The 22217-nt window shown below is 49.4% G+C and overlaps 1 protein-coding gene across 1 annotated transcript in view; it reads left to right on the forward strand.

Moving 5' to 3' along the window:
* Positions 1-22217, forward strand: part of NPAS2 (neuronal PAS domain protein 2) — a 204741-nt gene that overhangs the window by 125747 nt on the left and 56777 nt on the right. Inside the window, exons 5-7 of the mRNA XM_018054924.1 lie at positions 4311-4400; positions 15775-15895; positions 16989-17102. Coding sequence (XP_017910413.1) covers positions 4311-4400; positions 15775-15895; positions 16989-17102 — 325 coding nt within the window. The remainder of the gene's footprint in view (positions 1-4310; positions 4401-15774; positions 15896-16988; positions 17103-22217) is intronic.

The raw sequence follows: 22217 nt of genomic DNA on the forward strand, positions 1-22217 counted from the left end.
TTGTGGTCAGAAAAGATGTTCGATGGGATTTCCGTTTTCTTAAATTTGCCGAGGTTCACTTTGCAGCCCAGCATGTGGTCGGTCCTGGAGAATGTTCCATGTGGTCTTGAAGCAAAACTGTACTCTGCTGCTTTCGGATGGAGTACTCTGTAATCACCAATTACGTCCACCTGGTCTAATGTGTCATTGAAGGCACGTACTTCCTTATTGATTTCCCATGTGGATGATCTGTCTGTCGATGTCAGTGAAGTGTTAAGGTCCCCACTATTACTGTGTTACTGTCCCTTTCTCCTTTTCTGGCTGTTACCATTTGCCTTATATATTGAGGTGCTCCTGTGTTGGGTGCATATATGTTTGCAATCGTGGTGTCTTCTTAGACCGATCCCTTGGTTATTATGTAGTGTCCTTCCTTTTCTCTTATAACAGTCTTTTATTTGAAAGATGAAAATTGGGGCTGAACTGAGATTTAGAAGGCTGAAATTTCTAGAAAAGGAAGAGTTTAGATTTGTATGGGCATGCATTATGCACTTTCCTCTGCTCCTAGCGTAGACTCTTTGAAGTCAGTCTAAAGGAAGTCATGCTACATAAGTGAGTTGGACCCCAATTAAGCCTGTACAACAAGCAGGCATTCTGGGTAAACAGCATCTGTGAGGCGTCAGGGAGACCCTCCAACCAGGACTTTAGATTTGTCTCTGACTGTCTTAGGCTCCTCTTCCACCCGTTTGCTCCTCAGGAGGCATGGACCAGGTGATGGGTGACAGGAGCCTGTGTATGCCTTCCTTGTGATGGTCCCCATGGGATGATGCTCTCATTTTCCAGGATGCAGCCTCTCCATAGGACGCATCCCATCCCAGCTGCACACCCCCCTCCTTTGTTCAGAGCCGCTGCAGGGAGCATGAGGAATCCAGATGCCATGTCTTCATAACTAGGAGTTTCCTTCTTTAAATGAAGATGAAACCCAGGACAGAGCCCATCAGACCCCAGGGAATGGCACTGCTGGTGTCATCTGAGTATGAATCCCCGCTTCCTTCTTCTTCTCCCAGAAAGGCCCCAAACCAGACCCCAGGATAACTCATATGGTTGTGGGATTTGAAAGAGCGAAAGCGACTTGGTTGCGGCCAGCCAAGCTGGTCAAGTGAAAGCTGCCCAAGATGGTGGCCACAAGCGTTAGAACAAGTAAATTCAAAGGAAAGGACACTCTCGTTGACAGGCAGTTATAGAATATGTGATGTTTCTGAATTTTGTTCAGAAAAGCTACAGCCATCTTTTCTCTTAGCCCAGAGGTTGTCCCAGAGAAGACGAGAAGCACTCTGTCAGAACCAGGGATTGGCAGAGAGGGGTCATCTCATTTCCATCTGGTATGTGGCAGGTGTGAAACTCAGCCCATTATGGAATCTCGGATGTCCACTGAAGCTCCTGCAAGAGTCCCCATTTCAACAAGAGGGGCACACCGCTCTTTAATCACGTCCTGTTGAGTCACTCTCAAATGCTGCCAGTGGGACTTCTGAAACCATCACAAGCATTCTTAACGCAGTGACTCAGCGTAATCCTCGTGCGTTTGATGGAAAATGCCAATGGGCTGATGAGCGTTATCTTCCATCCATAAATACCTCCTGCTTTTTAACACCCACTTGCTTTATAAATTCAAGAGGGCATGGGCTCACTGTGCGAGAAGAGAATTTAGACTGCTCCTGCTTTTCCCAGTATTTCAATCTGCTGTTTCCAAAACGGTCCCACTGACGTCATCCACAATGCCTCCACCTCTTAGAAAAATTCACCTCCAGGAGCGCTACTAATATGATTTCTTTTAATTTAGGAAAAATACTTAAATGGAAAAGAAATAAAGGTCACCAGAATATTGCAGCTTCCCAGGTGGCTCAGCAGGTAAATAATCCTCCTGCTGATGCTGGAGTCGCAGGTGATGCAACTTCGATTCTGAGTCAGAAGATCCTCTGGAGGAGGGCATGGCAACCCATTTCAGTGTTCTTGCCTGGAGAATCCCATGGACAGAGGAGCCTGGTGGGCTATAGTCCATGGGGTCGCAAAAGAGGCAGACACGACTGAGCGACGGAACACGAAGGCAGGATGTACTTTGGTGTTCACCATGACTGGTGAATCTGGCCGCAGATTTCTCCATCTCAGCACAATTAGCGTTTTGGACCTGATCATTCCTTGTGGTGGGGACATGCTGTGTATTGTAGATGGGATATTTCAAAGTATCCTTGGCCTCTACCCACTAGAGGCCTACAGTGCCCACCCCAGAAGTGACAGCTGGAAAGGTCTCTAGACATTGCCAGATGTCCCCAGTGGGGCAGAGTTGCCCCCAGTTGAAAACCACAGATATAATCGAAGAGAATGGGGTCCACTTAAAAAACGTGCTTCAATAGATATTTCAGTCTTAAATCCTGCAGTGTGTGCTGTGTGCTAAGTCATTTCAGTCATGTTTGACTCTGTGCAACCCTATGGACTATAGGCCACCGGGCTCCTCTGTCCATGGTATTCTCCAAGGAAGAATACCAGAGTGGGTTGCCATTTCCTCCTCCAAGGGATTCTTCCCAACCCTGCAGAACCTAAGTGTTAAATAGTCAGTGACCTTAGTAGTCATTTTCCCAGTGAAAAGAACTCTCTCCCATGTGGTATGTGCTGATGGTGGGACCCTTCTCTATACACTCCTGGACTACTTCTGGTTCCTGCTGCCAGGCACTTACTTAGCTGTACCTTCCTACCCTGAAAGAATCCATGCCCTCTTGGCTGCACAGAAGATCAGTAATACCCTGGGAAGATAGAGCTGAGGGTATACAAAATGTTTCCAGAACTTTCTAAACACATACTGCACTTTGGGAATTTTTTTCCCCCAAAGTAGAAGAATCCACACATTTGTGCTTGATGCTATTTCAACAGTACAATCAGCGAGGCAGCAGTGATGGTTTGCAGCGACCACCTACATGCATGAGCGTCTTCTGTCCTCAGATATTTGTTTTGGGGGAGAAAGCTTTTGTTTTTCATCTCTTCCCTTTCCATGGCAGGCCAGTATGGTGAGTTGCCCAGATGGCCCCATTCTCTGCTGGACAGAGTCTGAATTTTAGAAAACACCTTTCTGTGTGACGTGTGAAAGCATTGTGAGCACCTGATTAGGAACCCGAAAACCAAATAGCTGGTGGCTCTGTGAGAAAATGTGGAGGGCCTGTCTGTTCTCTCATGGGCTCCGAGGGCAGTGCACCTAACCCACAGCAGGCACTCAGTCAAAACTTCTAAACAAATGAATTTTCCAGGCATGCTGAAATACAGTTGGCCTTCCATGTCTGTGGGTTTCACACCCACGGGTGGCTGAATCCCAGAATGCAGGGCCTGTGGATACAGGGGCGACTCTGAGTGACTTGAACATCTGTGGGACTTGGTGTCTGCGGGGGCCCTGGGACCAGTCCCCCATGGACACTGAGGGATGACTATTCTCATGGACCTAGTCGAGTAACCCAGCCTTTCCCCATCAGCCCTTCCTTTTCACTTTGGTGGATTAATGTGAATGTTCTTTATAAAGGGTTCCTTCAGAAAGTCTTTCTATGGCAATGGACCAGCAGGCACACTTTCTGTTTTTAATGCCTCTGTGAGCTCCTCTGTGTGTGTGTGTGTGTGTGTGTGTGTGTGTGTGTGTGTGTGTGAGTTGCTCAGTCATTCTGACTGTTTTTCAACTCCGTGGGCTGTGGCCCGCTTGGCTCCTCTGTCCATGAAATTCTCCAAGCAAGAATACTGGAGCGGATTGCCATTCTCTTCTCTAGGGGATCTTTCCGATCCAAGGATCGAACCCATGTCTCTTGTGTCTCCTGAGATGGCAGGCAGATTCTTTGCCACTGCCCCACCTTGGGAGAAGCCCATGAGCTCCTGTATCTTTTACTAAATGTTTTCCACTGAACTCAAAGTGGTGTTGGGGATGGAGAACAGGGATCATGAACTCTTCACTGACACCTTTAAATGGCAAGTGTGATATTTCTGATTCAGCCCAAATGCACACTTATCAGTAAATGTACTCAGGTAATTTCCACCACTGAATTTATTTCATGATACCGTAGGTCCCGTTTTCCACTAAGCCTTTTCATGCTTTGCAACCATTTCGCCTAGGTTAGACAAGTTCTATGTAAGAAACCAACTTGTATACAAGACCAAAAAAAAAAAAGTGCTGTGAGGTTAGTTGTGGAAATATTCAAAGAATTATGAAACGAAGTCATTGTTGTAACCCAGGGTCCTTGGCTCCAGTGATCCCCTCCTGCATAAAAGCATGACGGAAGAGCCTTCACCTATTGCGTTTTTCGCAGGCCTTGGATGGCTTCATCATCGCCGTGACGACGGATGGCAGCATCCTCTATGTTTCTGACAGCATCACACCTCTCCTCGGGCACTTACCGGTGAGTTTCTGCCCAGACGGCCTTTGCCAGTATGTATGATCCTCTTTCCCATTTGGGTCTCAGAGTTGAGGTGCTTCAGGTCTGCAGGGTCTGCGTGTGAGGAGGGTCGAGGAGTCCTGACCAGGCCAGGCCTAGCCCCAGGCTTCCAGACAAAGGGCAGGGGTAGGACTGTGTCATCCTGGAATGCATAAGACCTGAAACAGGGGCCAGGGTGCGTCCCCACCCTCCACTGTCCCGGAAACCGCCCGGAAGCCACGCACCCACGACACAGCTGTCAGAGCTCAGAGCCTCTCTGGAGGCTGACGGACACCTGCAGAGGAAGACAGGGTCCCCTGGGAGCAGGTGCAGGCATGTGCGCCAGATGGCTGGAGGCGAAACGGGGTTTGGGGGTCCCTGGAGATGTGACTGGGGTGCAGGAGGTGTGACACTTGCTGGTAGCAAGGGTCCAGTGACAGGGATGACCGTGGGGGGTGGGGCAGGTGCTGGACCAGGAGGACCTTGGGGGCAAGGAGGATCTGGGCAGAAGGGCGAGCTCTGCAGTCCACGGAGCCCCTTGGGGCATGGAGTGGGGCGGTGCTGTGGGCGCGCCTCCCTTCCCTCCTTCCTCTCCCCCTCCCTCCTTCCCTCCCTCCCCTCTCCCTCCCTTCTTCCCTCATACTCCCCTCCTCTTCTGAGCCTCTCTGGCTCTCCGGTACCCCCATCAGGATGCTCTGACTCACAGAGCAGCACTCAACTGCTGGAGGGCCCCTGGGGGGAAGGGGTCTGGCCAGCCTTCCACCTCCTGCCACACCAGCATTTATTCCCACAGAGTCTGGCCTGGAAGCACGCTGTACCAGGAGCATCCTTTGTGACTAATGGGGATAAAATATCCTCTCTCCTGTCTCCTCCCAACAAGCCCCACCAAACCGCTCAGCCCCCATCACCCCCTGTTCCCACACACAGGCGGTTGTACGGCTAGGGCACTGATGGGGAGGGGAGCAGCCTGCCCTGGGTTCCTGGTCATGAGAAATCACGGGCTGGGATGATACTGGAGGCCCATGGGGGCCACTCCTTAGCCGTGCCTGCCTGAAAGCGCCATGGCCTTGCTCTGTGGGTAGCTCGCCCCCCTGGGTGCTGAGCCCAGCTTTGCTTACGGCCAGGACCTCACATGGTCCTGGGTCATACTTTTACTCAGAAGCCACTCCCTACTCTGCTGATGACACTGGGTGGAGACCAAAGCCACTGTCCATGGTTTTCCTTTGCAGATCACTGCATGTGGTGGCCCAGCATTTTTCACTTTGCAAGGCAGATGCCTTTGCATTACTCCAAATCCGTCTGACATTGTGGTTCAGCCCATGTCCACAGCATATGAGGCTGGGGGTCGTCTCCCCCGAGAGCCCTTGGAAGAGGCTGGTTCTCACTCAGCCCTCAGGAGTCGGGAATGCATTTTCATCTTGGTTTGGGGGCCAGGCTGGAGTAGTGGTGTGTGTGTGTGTGTGTGTGTGTGTGTGTGTGTGTGTGTGTGTGTGCGCACGCGCATGTACATGCGTGCATGCTCAGTCGTGTCTGATTCTTTGCAACTCTTTGAACTGTAGCCCACCAGGTTTCTCTGTCAGTGGGATTCTCCAGGCGAGAATATTGGAGTGGGCTGCCATTCCCTTCCCAAAATCTTCTCAAACCCACATTTCCTTATTGCAGGTGGATTCTTTACTGTCTGAGCCACCAGGGAAAGAGTGATGAGACCCGATGAAATCTGCATGGTTTCTTTGGGCTGATCTGAGGAGATGAGGTGCTTCTTCAGAGGGAGCTGGGTTTTGTCTTGAGTGGACAGGATTGAGCAGTGAGAGGCACTGATGGAAAGTAAAGACACGTCGCCTCCAGAGTGGCCTGGGGTTGTGCCCAGAGCCGTTTGGTGGGGTTTGCACTGTTCTGCTTTCTGCCCTTGGTAATATCTGATGACTGAGTCGCCATGTGTGTCAGAGGGGACTTAGTTGATTGGGAACTCTTCTGACTTGACATTATGGAGCAGTTTAGTGTCATCTTTATGGATTCTTTTCTTTTTTAAACAGGTAGAGTTAATATTTTATTATCACTTATCAGATGGCAGTTAGGTATATAATCTTCATACTTGATCTTTCCTTTATGTAAAAAAAAATTGCAAGTTTTAAACAGTCAATGGCTAGTCATGTCTTCAGGAAATATGATTTGATTAGATTAATTCATGAATGGTGGCTTCAAGTTTTCCCTCAAAACTCCAGAAAATTCACCCACCTTCTGTCCCTTTTTAAATAACTGGGAGGTTGGCGTGCATTTGGCTTCACACTGTGAAGCAGCATCCTGATGGCCTGTCACATCTGCTTTGAGGAACAGCACACTGGAACACTTTTCAGCGAGAGAATGAGAGAAAGGCTTGGCCATTTTGCAAGTCCCACTGTGGTGGTGGAAAAGACTCTTGAGAGTCCCTTGGACTGCAAGGATATGAAACCAGTCAATCCTAAAGAAAACCAATCCTGACTATTCATTGGAAGGACTGATGTTAAAGCTGAAGCTCCAGTACTTTGGCCACCTGATGCAAAGAGCTGTCTCATTGGAAAAGACCCTGATGCTGGTAAAGATTGAAGGCAGGAGGAGAAAGAGATGACAGAGGATGAGATGGTTGGATGGCATCACTGACTCAGTGGACATGAGTTTGAGCAAGCTCCAGGAGATAGTGAAGGACAGGGAAACCCGGCATCCTGCAGTCCATGGGGTCGCAAAGAGTTGGACACGACTGAGCGACTGAACAACAACAACGATAATGCTGGTTGTATATGTGAAAGCCCTGGCCAGAAGTGCAAGGTCAAAGCGGACTGTGGGGTCAAGTTCCTGGGGCAGGGGTCACAGCAGGGTGAAGAGGTCACAGAGAAGGAAGACAGAGCGCCTGACTCATGATACTGGGAGATGCAGTGCTTTCAAGGAAGCGTCCCTTGGCCTTCCTTCCCCACCCCACCCCCTGCCCTTACCTGCCAGGAGAGTCCACCTGGTCCAAGTCACCTTGTCTAGGTGGCTCCAGGTTAGGGTGGACCTGGGAGGGTGCCCTGACTAGGAGAGGACCCAGCAAGGAGGTGTGGCTGCACATCAGACTTGATCCCAGGTGAAAAGGGTCCAGGTCAGCATTAGACTTGTTTGACTTTTCTGTGTGTTTTGATCTGTTTTTATCATGTATGCAGAAACATGTGCAAGACATACATTCTGCTTTTAAACTAGTGATAAGGCGAGCATCAGCATACATGCAGCAGCCACTGGGGCAAGACAGACCGCCCAAGGCCCACAGAAGTCCATCTCTGCTCCTTTCCCAACACACCCACTGCGTAGAGATGGCCATTTCCAGATCGTCCTGTCCTTGTTGCTCTCTGCAGTTCTGCCAACTCGCTTTTTAACTACTTATTCTGGGTCTTTACTGGGATGCGTGGCTCCTCATTGTCGTGGCTTCTCTTGTTGCGGAACACAGACGAGAGGTACACAGGCTTGGGACTTCCACCATGCGGACTCTAGAGCACGTATGGGCTTAGTTCCTTCACGGCACGGGAGGTCTTCCCGGATCAGGGCTCAAACCCACGTCCCCCGCACTGGCAGGGAAACTCTTAATACTAGACCACCAGGGAAGACTGCTCTACCGACTTTTCTGTTACTTCATCATTAACCGCTGTAACTGAGTATGGCCTTTGGTTTATCCCCGTGGAGACAGAGCCATGGAAAGTGCTCTCCAGGGACCTCTCCCCTCGCTCAGCTTTGCTGTGGCGTTTGTCCATCTCACACTGTCCAGAGTGGCCAGCATTGGTTTGCCGTCCTTGCTGAAGGCACCTGCTACAGTCCCTGCTCCCAGGCCAGCGTGGAACTCAGAGAGCACTTCTGTGGACATCTGTCTGTGTTTCCTAACGGACATTTGTGAGCATCCCTCAGAGAGGTGACCGTGTGTAAGATCGCGGGGTCGTGGGGTAGCGACCAGTCACCATTACTAGATGACGCCTAGTTGTCTCCATGGTGACAGCACCGATTCACCCTCCATCAGCGGGGCTAGAGAATCCCTGCTGCTCCTTGTCACTGGAACTTGATATTGACGGGATTGTCAGCTTTTGTCGGTCTAGCATGTGAAGAAATCTTGAAATTTCGCTTTTCCCCCAGTGGCTGGTGTGACTGTCTTCACATACTTTGTCAGCCACTGACTTTCCTTTCTTGTGACAACCTCGTTCAAGTGTTTGCTCTTCCTACTGGATGATCTGGGTCTTCCGTGCAGTAATTTGCAAGCACTCTCTCCGTGTTCTGCTTGCTAGTCCTGTCGGGCGCTGTGTTATTAATAATCACCTGCTGGTCACCCTGCCCTCAGGTGACAGTGATGGCCAGACACACAGCACCCAGCGCTGGACAAGGGAGATTGACAGGGATCAGTCACACGTGCTCACAGTCCTGGGGAGGAGTGTGCTCCGTGTCGCGCAGGTGCCCATTGGGGCTGCACTGGGGAACAGAGCAGGCGTGGTTTGGTAGTCACAAGAGGGTGAGGTGCCCCTCAGGTCCCACAGAGGGTGTGACTGACTGGCAGGCCACTGAAGCCCACTTCCAGGATGAGCAGTAACTGGCCCGGGGGCCCCCAGTACGGAGGTTTGTTTAGTTCAGGGGACCTGATTGGTGGCAAGCAGGATCTGTCAGTTGGGGTGGTGAGAGGGGTTCAGGAGTCCGGGCAAGGCCCTCTCAATGCAGTTAGATGACAAGGCCACATGTCGCTCTGAACCTGCATCCCAGGTGCACACCACAGGTCTGTGCGTTGCAGATAACTGCTCTCGCTTGCGGTTTGCCTTGCCCCCTCTTTACAGTCTTCGGGGAGACTGTAGAAGAGAGAGTGTCTTTAGAGTTGGTCCTTTTTGTACCTGAATTCATCCTTCACTCCTCCTGGGTGGAACTGTTTTCTGTACTGTCTTCAGAGAGCCGTCCTGTTTGGCAGTCGTCTGTTGGATTCTGAATCTTGTTCAGTCACTCTGTCATGCCCTACTCTTTGTGACCCCACGGACTGCAGCACACCAGGCTTCCCTGTCCATCACCATCTCCCAAAGTTTGCTCAAACTCTTGTACATTAAGTCAGTGATGCCATCCAACCATCTCATCCTGTCATCACCTTCTCCTGCCTTCAATCTTTCCCAGCATCAGGGTCTTTTCCAGTGAGTCGGCCCTTCGCATCAGGTGGCCAAAGTACTGGAGCTTCAGCTTCAGCATCAGTCCTTCCAGTGAACACTCAGGACTGATCTCCTTTAGAATGGACTGGTTGGATCTCCTTGCAGTCCAAGGGACTCTCAAGAGTCTTCTCCAACACCACAGTTCAAAAGCATCAATTCTTTGGTGATTCTGAATCTAAACTGAATCAAGTAAGATCACACATCATCCCATGTGGAGAAGGAAATGGCAACCCACTTCAGTATTCTTGCCTGGGAAATCCCACGGACAAAGGAGCCTGGCAGGCTACAGGCTGTGGGGTCGCAAAGAGTCAGACACAATGAGCGACTGAGCACGCATGCCTCCCACACCACGGTCCTCCTGGAGCCTGAGCCCCTGGCTGCTTTCTGAGCCCAGTCCTGCCTCTGCTCAACATGAGGCTTCTTTTTCACCAAAACCTCCTCCTCACCACAGCTGTCACAGACCTCCAGCCAGAACCGCTGGGGCTCCTTGGGCACATCCTGAGCAGGGTGTCCACACAGCCTGTTTCCAGCCCAGATGGCCAGCCTGTGCACTTCTGTGCTCACTTAACTTTGCTGGTGCAGCTGTCGGCTCAGAGACAGAGGACTACGCTTTCTGTCTGTCACATCCTCCGCAGGCTCTCACGGGGCCTAGGAGACAACGTAGGAGAAGTGCTGTTGGGAATTCATGGCAGGCATTTAAAGTGAATCCCCGAAAAGGGCACCATTCTTATCTTGTTGTGTTTTGTTTTTTAATTTATTTTAATTGGAGTATAATTGCTTTGCCTGGTGGCCTGGGGGCAAAGAATCCGCCTGCCAACGCAGGAGGAAGGCGGGTTTGATCCCTGGGTGGGGAAGATCCCCTGGAGAAGCAAATGGCAACCTACTCCAGTATTCTTGCCTGGAGAATCCCGTGGACAGAGGGGCCTGGCGGGCTACAGTCCCCGGGGTCGCAAACAGTTGGACGTGACTTGACAGCTAAACGACAACAGCAATACTTTGCTTTACAGTGTTGCGATCGTTTCTCCTGTATGATGAAATGAATCAGCCATACGTATATACACATCCCCTCCCTCTTGAGCCTCCCCGCACCCCACCCCCATCCCACCCCTCTAGGTCATCAAAGAGCACCAGGCTGCGCTTCCTGTATTACACAGCAGCTTCCCATTAGGTATCTATTTTACCCATTTTTGTTTTATCAGTCGGTTGTGTCCAGCTCTTTGCAACCCCATGGACTGTAGCACACCAGGCTTCCCTGTCCTTCACGATCCCCCAAGAGTTTGCTCAGACTCATGTCCGTTGAGTCGATGATGCCACCCAACCACCTCGTCCTCTGTCGTCCCCTTCTCCTCTGCCCTCAGTCTTTCCCAGCATCAGGGTCTTTTGCCATGGTTGGCTCTTTGCATCAGGCGGTCAGAGTACTGGGGCTGCGGCGTCAGCCCTTGCAGTGCGTGCTCAGGGCGGGTTTCCGTGTGGTAGCATGTGTGTGTCGATGCTCTCAGCCTGTCCCCTTTGCTTCCCCCACCGTGTCCACACGCCCATTCTCTATGTCTGCATTTCTGTTCCTGAAGGGCAGGTTGTTGATAAGGTAGCCAAGGGCATGGCGGCAAGTTGGCATCAAGAACCTTCCGTCTGTAACACATAAATGGTGTTCCAGATCATGTGATTCAGCTGTGGGATGGCACCTCCCCTCCCTCATCTCTGGAATTGCGGCAGTTTTAATAAACAGGGTTCACTCCACGCATTCAAGGGACAGTACAGTTGCAGGGGTAATTTACTCTCCTGTGAGCACTAGTATTTAAATTCTCAAATTATCATTGTTTGTGTTGGTTTCCAGCACATGGAAATTGCATAATAGGAATAGAACAGCAAAGACCCAGAAAGAGCTCACTCTGTGCCGAGCGTGTTCTGAGTTCTGCTCGTGAGTCAACTCTTCATCCTCACGACCCCTCCTGCCACGGCTTACTTCTCCCTCCTGCCCTCCAGCATTCATCTTTGTCCTGTGCACGACCTGTGTCCTGAGGTGCCCCCACAGCCCTCTGACCTGCCAGTCATCCCCCATATGAACCACAAGGCCAGGCAGCCCCCTACCTTGCACCCTGCCACCCCACCATCGAGGGTGTGGGCTTCTGACCGGCCCTCCAAGGAAAGACTGTGCAGTGACGTAGTCATTGTTTTCAAGGATCCAGGATGTCTTTAAGAAGAAAGAGTACTGTCATCTGTGAGCATGAGTCATGTTCCAAAAAACTAAAGGGAGTGGGCTTAAAATAGAATCAAGAACATCAGAAGGGACTCGGAGAAAGCCAGACAGAGAAGTTGATGGCACAGTGAGTGCTGTGGCTGCAGAGATGAAAGCAGGAGCCTCTATGTGGGAGCCCGGGAGACCTCGGAGTCCCTCCCTCCAACCCTGCCCTTCAGTGGCTACCAAGCCTGTCCTCCAGCCCTGGAGCCCAGGCTGCAGGCGGGGAGGGACTTGCCTACGTTGCTGTGCTGCTGGAAGAAAGGACCAGAACACGGCATCCTGAGTCAGTGGTGGGCGGGTGGACGATGACATTGTCAATTGAGCCCTTGGGACTCGGCCCCTTCCTCCGAGTCTCCCCTTCCCTGGACCTCTTACAACCACCTGGCTTCTGTGCTCCCTCCCTCCTGCAGCCACTAGAGGATCTGAAATGCAAGCAAAGTCCTGCCCACCTTTGTCCATGTCCCCCAGTGGATGCCCTAGCACACAGGCTCAGCCCTGACGCCCCCAGCGATGCTAAGGCCAGACCCCACTGCCCTTCCCCTTCCCTCTCCCTGCTCTCCTCTCCCTTGCTGGGCTATCAGGGCCCCCATCCCCACTTCTATTTGGGCCTGGACCCCTGCCTGGGGCACCCAGACAGCCTGGTGGACACCATATTGTCCCCAGACACCCCCTCTACCATGAAGATCCCTCCCCCTGGAAACTGTCTTGGGAGATCCCCTACCCCGTCATTATGGACTCTGCACCCCGTGCTCAGCATCCTCGAGGCACCTTGTTTTTATTTCTGTCACGGTGCTAGCCACATGGTTCTTTCCGTTCATCACCATGCTTTTCTTGAAGGTCAAGCACCATCCAATGTCAGGGGTGCAGGTGAGGCAGGCAGAGAACCCACGTCATCACTTGAAAGAAGGAGAAAACTTAGGGTTGTGTCCTGCATGATTAACAAGCCACCATTCTGCCTGGCACCTGCTGTGTGCTCTGGTACCAGCAGCGGACTCGAATCCGCTCCTCTCACCTCACAGCCTCCTCATTCTTCAGTGGAGCAAACTGCAGCTTGGAGGGCAGAGCTGTGCTCACATCCCACCTCGGGGGCTCCCACCTGCCTCTCCCCCCACCCCCTAGGCCTTACCCCCTGGTCAAAGGTGTGCCAACAAAGGTTGGTATAGTCAAAGCTACGGTCTTTCCAGTAGCCATGTACAGATGTGAGAGTTGGACCATAAAGAACACTAAACACCAAAGAATTGATGTTTTTGAACTGTGGTGCTGGAGAAGACTCTTGAGAGTCCCTTGGACAGCAAGGAAATCCAATCAGTCCATCCTAAAGGAAATCAACCCTGAATATTCATTGGAAGGACTGATGCTGAAGCCGAAGCTCCAATACCACCTGATGCGAAGAGCCAATTCATTGGAAAGGACCCTGATGCTGAGAAAGGCTGAGGACAGGAGGAGAAGGAGGAGGCAGAGGAGGAGATGGTTGGATGGTATCACTGACCCAGTGGACATGAGTTTGAGCAAGCTCTGGGAGTTGGCAATGGACAGGGAAGCCTGGTGTGCTGCAGTCTGTGGGGTCGCAAAGAGCTGGACGCAACTGAGCGACTGAAAACAACAAAGACGCAGCCTTCCCCGGTGGGTACAGATGACACAGATACAGTGGCCTGAGGAGCAAGGGTGAGATGCGGGTCCTGTTGAGAGTGCGGGGCTGTCACTGGCGTTTTCTCAGGGGAGATGACTTCAGAGCCTGGACCCGAAGGATGCGCGGGAGTTACTGAGCACCAAGAGAGGGTGTGGAATGTTCCAGCCTGTTGGGGGCAGTCCCAGAGGACGAGCGCAGCTGGCAGCCTGGAGAAAGGACAGTTTGCGGGGCTGGAGAAGGTCTAGGGGCGGAGGGTGTGCTGAGCGGAGCCTGGTGCGTGAATCAAGGTATTCAGGCTTGTCCCAGGAGCAGTCGGACAGTCAGAAGCCAACGAAAGGATTTAAGTGAGATGGTGACTCGATCTGATACAAGGCTGCTGGCAGAGTACAAATTGGGCAGAGGACAGAAGTTGATGTGGGAAGACCAGTCTGACCATTCGCCAGAGATGATGGTCTGGAAGAGGGTGGAGGCCATAGAGAAAGAAAGGAGTGGATCTTACAGAAACTTTATTAACTTTTTACTTTGTATTGGAGTATAGCCAATTAACAATGTTGTGATAGTTTCAGGTGCAAAGCCAAGGGGCTCAGCCATACACAGACATGCATCCAATTTCCTTCAAACTCCCCTCCCATCCAGGCTGCCACACAACGCTGAGCAGAGTACCCTGTGGTGCACTGTAGGCCCTTGCTGGTTATCCGTTTAAAATATAGCTGTGTGTATCTGTTCTTCCCAAACTGCCTAACCATCCCTTTCCCCACGTCTTTCCGGCAACCACAAGTTCATTCTCTCAATCTGTGAGTCTCTTTCTGTTTTGTAAGTAACTTCACTGTATCATTTCATTGAAGATTCCTCCTATAAGGGATGTCATAGGATATTTCTCCTTCTCTGTCTGACTTACTTCACTCAGTATGACAGTCTCTTGGATCTGAGAGAATTTGAGGGAGGAAAATCTCACAGCGTTTGGACATTGGATGTGAAGGTGATAGGGAGAGGTCAGAGATGCCAGCTGGGTGTCGGGTGTGGGCAGGTGACTGCCTAGCACCACTGCACGTGGGGAGAGGAAACACGTGGGGGAGGATATGGCACTGGGGACGTGTGTGGACCCGGGGTCCCCAAGGGCACCTGGGAGGCAGCTGGAAGGTTAAGCCAGGACTCCGAGAGTGAGCTGCCTGCCTGTACAAACGTGAGAGTGTTACAGCCCGTGCTTGACGCTGTAGGCGGGGATGAGTTTAGGGAGGGATGGAGGCACACCTGTCTCCTCTCTCTCCCCCGTGGTCTCCCACCTGTACTGGCCCACGCTGTGCTGTGCTAAGCCACCTCAGTCATGTCCAACTCTGCGACCCTATGGACTGTAGCCCGCCAGGCTTGTCTGTCCATGAGATTCTCCAGGCAAGAATACGGGAGTGGGTTGCCATGCCCTCCTCCAGGGGATTTTCCCAACCCAGGGACCAAACCTGGGTCTCTTAAATCCCTGCATTGATTGGCAGGCAGATTCTTTACCACTAGCCACCATAAATTTAAAATCACCCCGTGTGCTCTGACCACATGGGGTTATTTAAATTTCAATTAGAATAATTAAACACAATTAAAAATTCTGTCTTCCGGGGACTTCCCTGGTGGTCCAGTAGTTAGGACTTAGTATTTTCATTGCCAGAGCCCCAGTTCAACCCCTGATTGGGGAACTAAGCTCCCAAGGGGTGGCTACAAAATATATATATATATGTCTTCAGTCACACTAGCCCCATTTCAAGTGCTCAGAAGCCATGTGGCTCGTGGCTTCCCTAGTGGCCAGTGCAGGTTACAGACCACTTCCATCATCACAGACCACTCTAGTGGACAGCACTGGGTCCAGGCTCTATTGGGTTTGTGTCCACGGGTGCCCAGGTCCCCAGAAGAAAAAGTACGATTCCTTAGATTAGCTGCCTTTGAGGAGACAGCTGTTCGCTGGCCTGAAGGTCAGAGGAGGAGCGCTGCGCTCCTCAAGGTGCTTCACAGGAGTGGCTGGCCTCGTGCTGAGGCTCCACGGCAGCCACATGGCCCCAGCTAGAACCTGGGAGTCTCCGCACACGAGGCTCCTCTTCATGTTTGTCTGGCCTAAGTCTGAATTCTTTCTCGGGCCCGTGGGCAATAGCGCGTTTGCATTTGAGCGAGTAAAGCCTTCTCTATGACAATTCATGACCGCAGAGTCTCCACAGAGAATCAGATCTGGAGCTTCTCATTTCAGAAGTCAGTTCTGAGTCGTCAAGAAGGTTCAGCCTCTGCTCTTGCTTTTGTTTTCCATCTTCGTGGAGTGTGTACCTTTGTTCTTTTCTTTTCCAGTCGGATGTCATGGATCAGAATTTGTTAAATTTCCTTCCAGAGCAAGAACACTCGGAAGTCTATAAAATGCTCTCTTCCCATATGCTTATGACGGACGCCCCTTCCCCAGAATACTTAAAAGGTAAGTTTAACTTCACTGGTTTTATGAGAGAGAAAGATAAGGATCTTATGTTAGAAAGGAAGGTTAAGAGTCTACAGTCATACCACCCTGCAGGCGCCCGATCTAGTCTGATCTCAGAAGGTAAGCAGGGTTGGGTTTGGTTAGCACTTGGATGGGAGAAAGGAAGTTAGAATGAATTAAGAAGGGAGGACTAATTTTAAAAATAATTTCCCTTGTGACTCAGAACAGATCCAAGATCCTTAGAGGTATATTTTAGGTTTAAAGCTAAAACCGGAGTTTGGAATACGTAAGACGTTGAACTTTTATGTGGAAATTTTGAAAACCACAGAGCTTTAGAATAATAACTTTGTTTTGCATGTGATAACAAGAGATTACCTTTTTTTCACATGAGAGCCTTTTAGTAATAAAGGATACAAAAACCACTGAATAATCTGTTTATTTTGGAGGACGCTAGAAAACTAGATTTGTGTGATACTAAGTAACCAACTAAAAACTGAATAATTAGGTCAAAACTCTCTTCTGAGGCCACATCTGATTATTTATATACATTTGCAGATTTTGCGGAATTTTAAAGTTTTTATCAAAATCAGCAACTCGGATAGAAAGCTGGCCTGGTCACTTAATGAAGCGCGTTCTTTGATGGTGATAGCAACAGTGCCTTATACTTATTCAAGCCTTAGTTCCTTTTCCATGAATAATTTGTCCTGTTGTACATCTGATTTTCCTTCAAAGCAAAGTGGAAAGATTAAATTAAAGAGAGCAGCTCTATGTGAGCGGCTTTATTGTAATATACCATATGAAAACGACCAGAACTAATCAATGCCGACAGAACCATCCGCAGACATCTGTGATTAAATTAAGACTAATTGGCTCCGACTACGGGATGCAAAGTGTCTATAAACTATGGGGCGGAAAAACCGATGTTGCCAAGGTTATAAAACCATGTCCGAAAGTCAGCTGTAAGGAGACAACTAGCCTGGCCACGTGTTGACCAAACCCTGTGAGTTTCCCAAGATGCCGCTTGTTTAGTCTAGAATCATTGGAGTAATGCTTTTATTCCCTTTCTCTCCTTTTTTTTCCTTTAACCGCCCAGCTGACAACGATTTAGAGTTTTATTGCCATCTTCTCAGAGGCAGCTTGAACCCAAAGGAATTTCCAACTTATGAATACATAAAATTTGTAGGAAATTTTCGCTCTTACAACAATGGTAAGCATTCATTGTCACACAATTGCAGGGACCTGCCCAGGGGGGCAAGGGTATCGCTGTTGGGGGAGCAGGGAGAAGATGTGCCTTCCGTATTTGCACACGGGTTTCTGTGTTCCAAAGACGTGCTTTTGTTGTTCGTAAATGGGCATCTCCCATTCGGGAAGAACACACCCCCACACCTGTTTATGCCAGCGCACTAAGTGCCGCCAAAAGGCACATTATTCATTTATTTATTTTCGGGCTAATGGAATCGTTCTGTGCTGCGAGAAACAAACAGCAGTTAATAAAGAACAGGCTCAGCCTACACACAGCCAAACAGGGCTTCGCTGGGACACAAGGATGCGTAAGCTTGGCGTCTGCATTTTTATCCTCCTTTATACAGAAGTGCCTAGAGCCTGTTTTCATAGCTTCAGCCATGGGCCTTCAGGGCTTCCCTGGTGGCTCAGAGGGTAAAGAATCTGCCTGCAAAGTGGGAGACTGTTCGATCTCTGGGTTGGAAAGATCCCCTGGAAAAGGGAATGGCTATCCACCCTAGTATTCTTGCCTGGGAAATCCTATGGACAGAGGAGCCCTAGCAGGCTACAGTCTGTGGGGTCGCCAAGAGTCAGACATGACTGAGTCACTAACTTTTCACAGGGGCCTCGTGTTGAATCTGGATGTGGTCCTTTTATAAGGAGCCGCCCACTTCCATTAGATGAATTATCAAACCGCATAAGCCAAGCAGTAAAATGATGCTTTCTGGAATTACCCAGATAACTCATTGTGTCCAAACTCTCAGTTAGACTCAAACCCTCTGTTTTACTTTTGACCCTAAAATGAGAACACAGGCCTGATACCAGAGATTCAGAAACACAAGCTCCAGGACACAACCCCCACTGAGGAGCCCAGCTCAGGGTGGCCAGTCCTCAAAACCCGACACAAAACACCTAATTTTGAAAGCTCTAGCATTTCATAAAACAGCAAAGATGGGGGAGAAAACAGAAAGCAGTGTTGATAGGAAATGGTGAAAAGAGAGCAGAGGGAAGGAGAAAGCACGTGAAAACAAATACAGAAAGATGAGGGGCGATGGGAGGGAGGGGTGGGCAGGTGGGTGACAGGGACTGATGAAGACCCCCTGACTTGTGCCACTTCGCTTGCTGTTGGCTCTGACCCATGGTCAAGTCCATCACCCCCATCGAGTGAGTCCCAGAGTTTCCAATAGAAGCTGGGCTCTCCAGGATGTCTCCTCCAGCCTCAGAAGATCCCTGTTATATGTTATTTGCATAAACATACAGGATTTGCTTAAAAGGCTGCAACAATTTGCTATAATCCTCCAGGCCCAGCATTCAGGGCCAATTCCTGGATGATGGGTTCCATGGCCGATTTGGGGCCCTTCTGAGAAGCTCCCCCATTCCCAGGGCTCGGGGTGTTTGAGTTTTTGGAAGTGGTAGCAGGTCAGCCTTCCCGTGTGTGGGTGGGTGTGGGGGTGTGTGGGGGTGTGTGTGTGTGTGATGGGTGTGGGGTGTGTGTGGGTGTGTGTGTGTGTGGTGGGTGTGGGGTGTGTGTGTGGGGTGTGGGGTGGGTGTGTGGGTGTGTGGGTGTGTGTGTCTGTGATGGGTGTGGGGTGTGTGTGGGGGGTGTGTGTGTGTGTGTGGTGTGTATGTGGTGTGTGGGTGTGTGTGTGTGTGTGTGATGGGTGTGGGGTGTGTGTGGGGGGTGTGTGTGTGTGTGGTGTGTATGTGGTGTGTGTGTGTGTGTGTGTGGTGTGTGTGTGTGTTGCTCAGTCGTGTCTAACTGTTTGCAGTGTTATGGATTGTAGCCCTCCAGCCTCCTTGGTCCATAGGATTCTCCAGGCAAGAATACTGGAGTGGGTTGCCATTCCCTTCTCCAGAGGATCTTCCCGACCCAGGAATCGAACCCAGGTCTCCTTAATTGCAGACGAGTTCTTTACCATCTGAGCCACCAGGGAAGCTCCAGGGAACCCCTAAATCTGGGCAAATCAGGGTGAAGCCAAGGCTTGCCCACGTCTAACCTGACTCATCAGAGAGGCTTTCCTGAACCACATGGGATACAAGCGTAGTGAACCACACAACTGCGTAAAGAAACTGACCCAAGAGGTGCCCCATGACAAAGTCAGTTTGGTGCCAGCCCGGTGCCCGTGGTTCCCTGGGCAAGGGAGCTTGTTACTGTGCAAATTCCCTGGGTGTCGCTGGAAGATTCCAGTTCAGGAGACCTGAGTGTGGGGCTGGGACTGGGCAGAAGGAAAAGAGCCTTGGGGTTCTTATACAAAGGGACTTTGACCTGGAGAGCCTGTCCCGTTGTAATCCGAAAGCCCAATGTTTGCATAGGAATTTTTAAATTTTATTCATTTTTATTGAAGGATAGGTGCTTTACACTATTGGCTTGATTTCTGCCGTACATCAACATGAATTAGCCATAGGTGTACATATGTCCCCTCCCTCTTGAACCTCCCTCCTTCCTCCCACCTTTTCCCACCCCTCTAGTATGTTACAGAGCCCTAGTTTCACTTCCCTGAGTCACACAGCAAATCTCCATTGGCTGTCTATTTTACATTTGATAGTATATGCTTCTATGCTTCCTTCTCCAGAGGAGCCTGTCTGGAACCCCTGTTCATGGGGCCTTAAGGGTCGGACACAACTGAAGCAACTTAACACTTGCTTCCATGCTACTTTCTCCGTTCATCTTACCCTCTCCTTCCACCCCTAACCCTTGTCCATAAGTCTGTTCTCTATGTGTACATCTCCATTGCTGCCCTGCATAGGAATTTTAATGACAGTCCTCTTGCTTACGGAGCTCTTCCAGGCAACTCTGTCCTTGAATTAATGTAAGTGTTGGCTTGGATGTTGCTTAAAATGTGTGCAGTGGCCATCATGCCACCTGCTGGGGTAGCAGCTTATCCCCATTGGCTGCGTGGAAGGATGGGCCCCCAGAGTGCCAAGACTATGGAAATTGTGGGATGCTGCTCCCGTGTGTCTCCATGACAACAGCGCACATGCTGAATGAAGGGTACCAGGTTGTGATTGGCTGGTGAGCAGTGTTATCCTGTGAATTTACATTTCCACAACTCTCATTAAGATGCTACTGAATACTGCTTTGAAGCTTCCTGTCATTTATCACATTTTAGAGGGTTTCAGGGAAGTAGCCTGGCTTCATTGAGAATACCTGAGACTTTTCTTTTTTTTAACCAACAAGGTTTTATTTTCAAGTTGAGACAATGTTTGTTTGCCTGAAACAATGTGTGGAAATCATGTGTGATTTTTTTTTTTTTGAAACTGTTACTGCTAAAAACACACAGCATAAGAAGTGGAAAATTTTAAACCAAGAATCTAAAACCAGCCTGTCTTTCCAGAGCCTGCTAAACAAACCAAAGTTAGGGGATCTTTCTTGAAAAGAGTCTCCAAATGTAATTGTGGAAAAGCTGAAGTCTAATTCTCACTCGGATTAAAACAGCAAAATATGTCAGATGAGTGAATTTCTGAGATGGAACCCTGTGCGATCACCAACATCTAGCCATTTTTTATCTCTCAAGTAAGGCTTACTGTAAGAAGTCATTCAAATTTGGTTCTCTAAGTTTACTTCTCAATAAACATGAAATAATGGAATAATAACACAGCTCACCTGAGGAAGGTTTCCTTAGCACCAGGCTCTGGGCTCAGTCCTGACGCTGGTCGTCTCACTGAATCCTGCCAGCAGTCTCTTGAGATTGTCCTCATGGCATCCTATATATTTTTTAATTGAAGAATAGTTGATTTACAATGTGATGTTAGTTTCAGATGTATAGCACAGTGACTCAGTAATACATATATGTATATATATGTACATCCCAGGTGGTGCTAGTGGTAAAGAAAATCCTCCTGCCAATGCAGGAGGTACAAGAGATGCAGGTTGGATCCCTGGGTCAGAAAGATGCCCTGGAGGAAGAAATGGCAACCCACTCCAGTATTCTTGCCTGGGAAATCCCATGGATAGAAGAGCCCGGTGGGCCATGGGGTTGCATAGAGTCAAACACAATTGAGGGACTGAACACACATATATATGTGCATATGTGTATTAAATATGTGTGTATACATATACATATATATGTATGAATATTAAAAGTGAAAGTGTTAGTCGCTTAGTCATGTCCAGCTCTTTGGAATCCCATGAACTGTATAGCTCACCAGGCTCCTCTGTCCATGGAATTCTCCAGGCAAGAATACTGGAATGGGTAGCTATTCCCTTCTGCAGGGTATCTTCCCAACCCAGGGATTGAACCCAAGTCTCTCACATTTCAGGCAGATTCTTTACCATCTGAGTCACCAGGGAATCCCTATATATGAATACATATATATATATATTCTTTTTCAGATTCCTTTCCCTTATAGATTATTACAAAATACTGAGTATTATTTTTTGTGCTATACAGTAGGTCCTTGTTGGTTATCTCTTTTATATGCAATAGTGTGTATATGTTCATCTCAAACTCCTAATTTATTCCTCCCCACCACCAGGTTTCCCCTTTGGTAACCATAAGTTTGTTTTCTAACTCAGTGAGTCTGTTTCTGTTTTGTAAACAAATTCATGTGTATCTTTTCCTTTTTAGATTCCACAGATGAGTGATCTTATTTGATATTTGTCTTTTTTTAATTTTTATTTTTACTTTATTTTACTTTACAATACTGTATTGGTTTTGCCATACATTGACATGAATCCACCATGGGTGTACATGCGTTCCCAAACATGAACCCCCCTCCCACCTCCCTCCCCATAACATCTCTCTGGGTCATCCCCGTGCACCAGCCCCAAGCATGCTGTATCCTGCATCGGACATACATTGGCGATTCGATTCTTACACGATAGTATACATGTTTCAATGCCATTCTCCCAAATCATCCCACCCTCTCCCTCTCCCTCTGAGTCCAAAAGTCCGCTATACATATCTGTGTCTCTTTTGCTGTCTCGCATACAGGGTCATCATTGCCATCTTTCTAAATTCCATATATATGTGTTAGTATACTGTATTGGTGTTTTTCTTTCTGGCTTACTTCACTCTGTATAATCGGCTCCAGTTTGTCTTTGACTTAGTTCACTTAGTGTGATAATCTCCAGGTCCATCCATGTTGCTGCAAATGGCAT

Source organism: Capra hircus, chromosome 11 (assembly GCF_001704415.2).
Source record: "Capra hircus breed San Clemente chromosome 11, ASM170441v1, whole genome shotgun sequence".
Lineage (NCBI taxonomy): Eukaryota > Metazoa > Chordata > Mammalia > Artiodactyla > Bovidae > Capra > Capra hircus.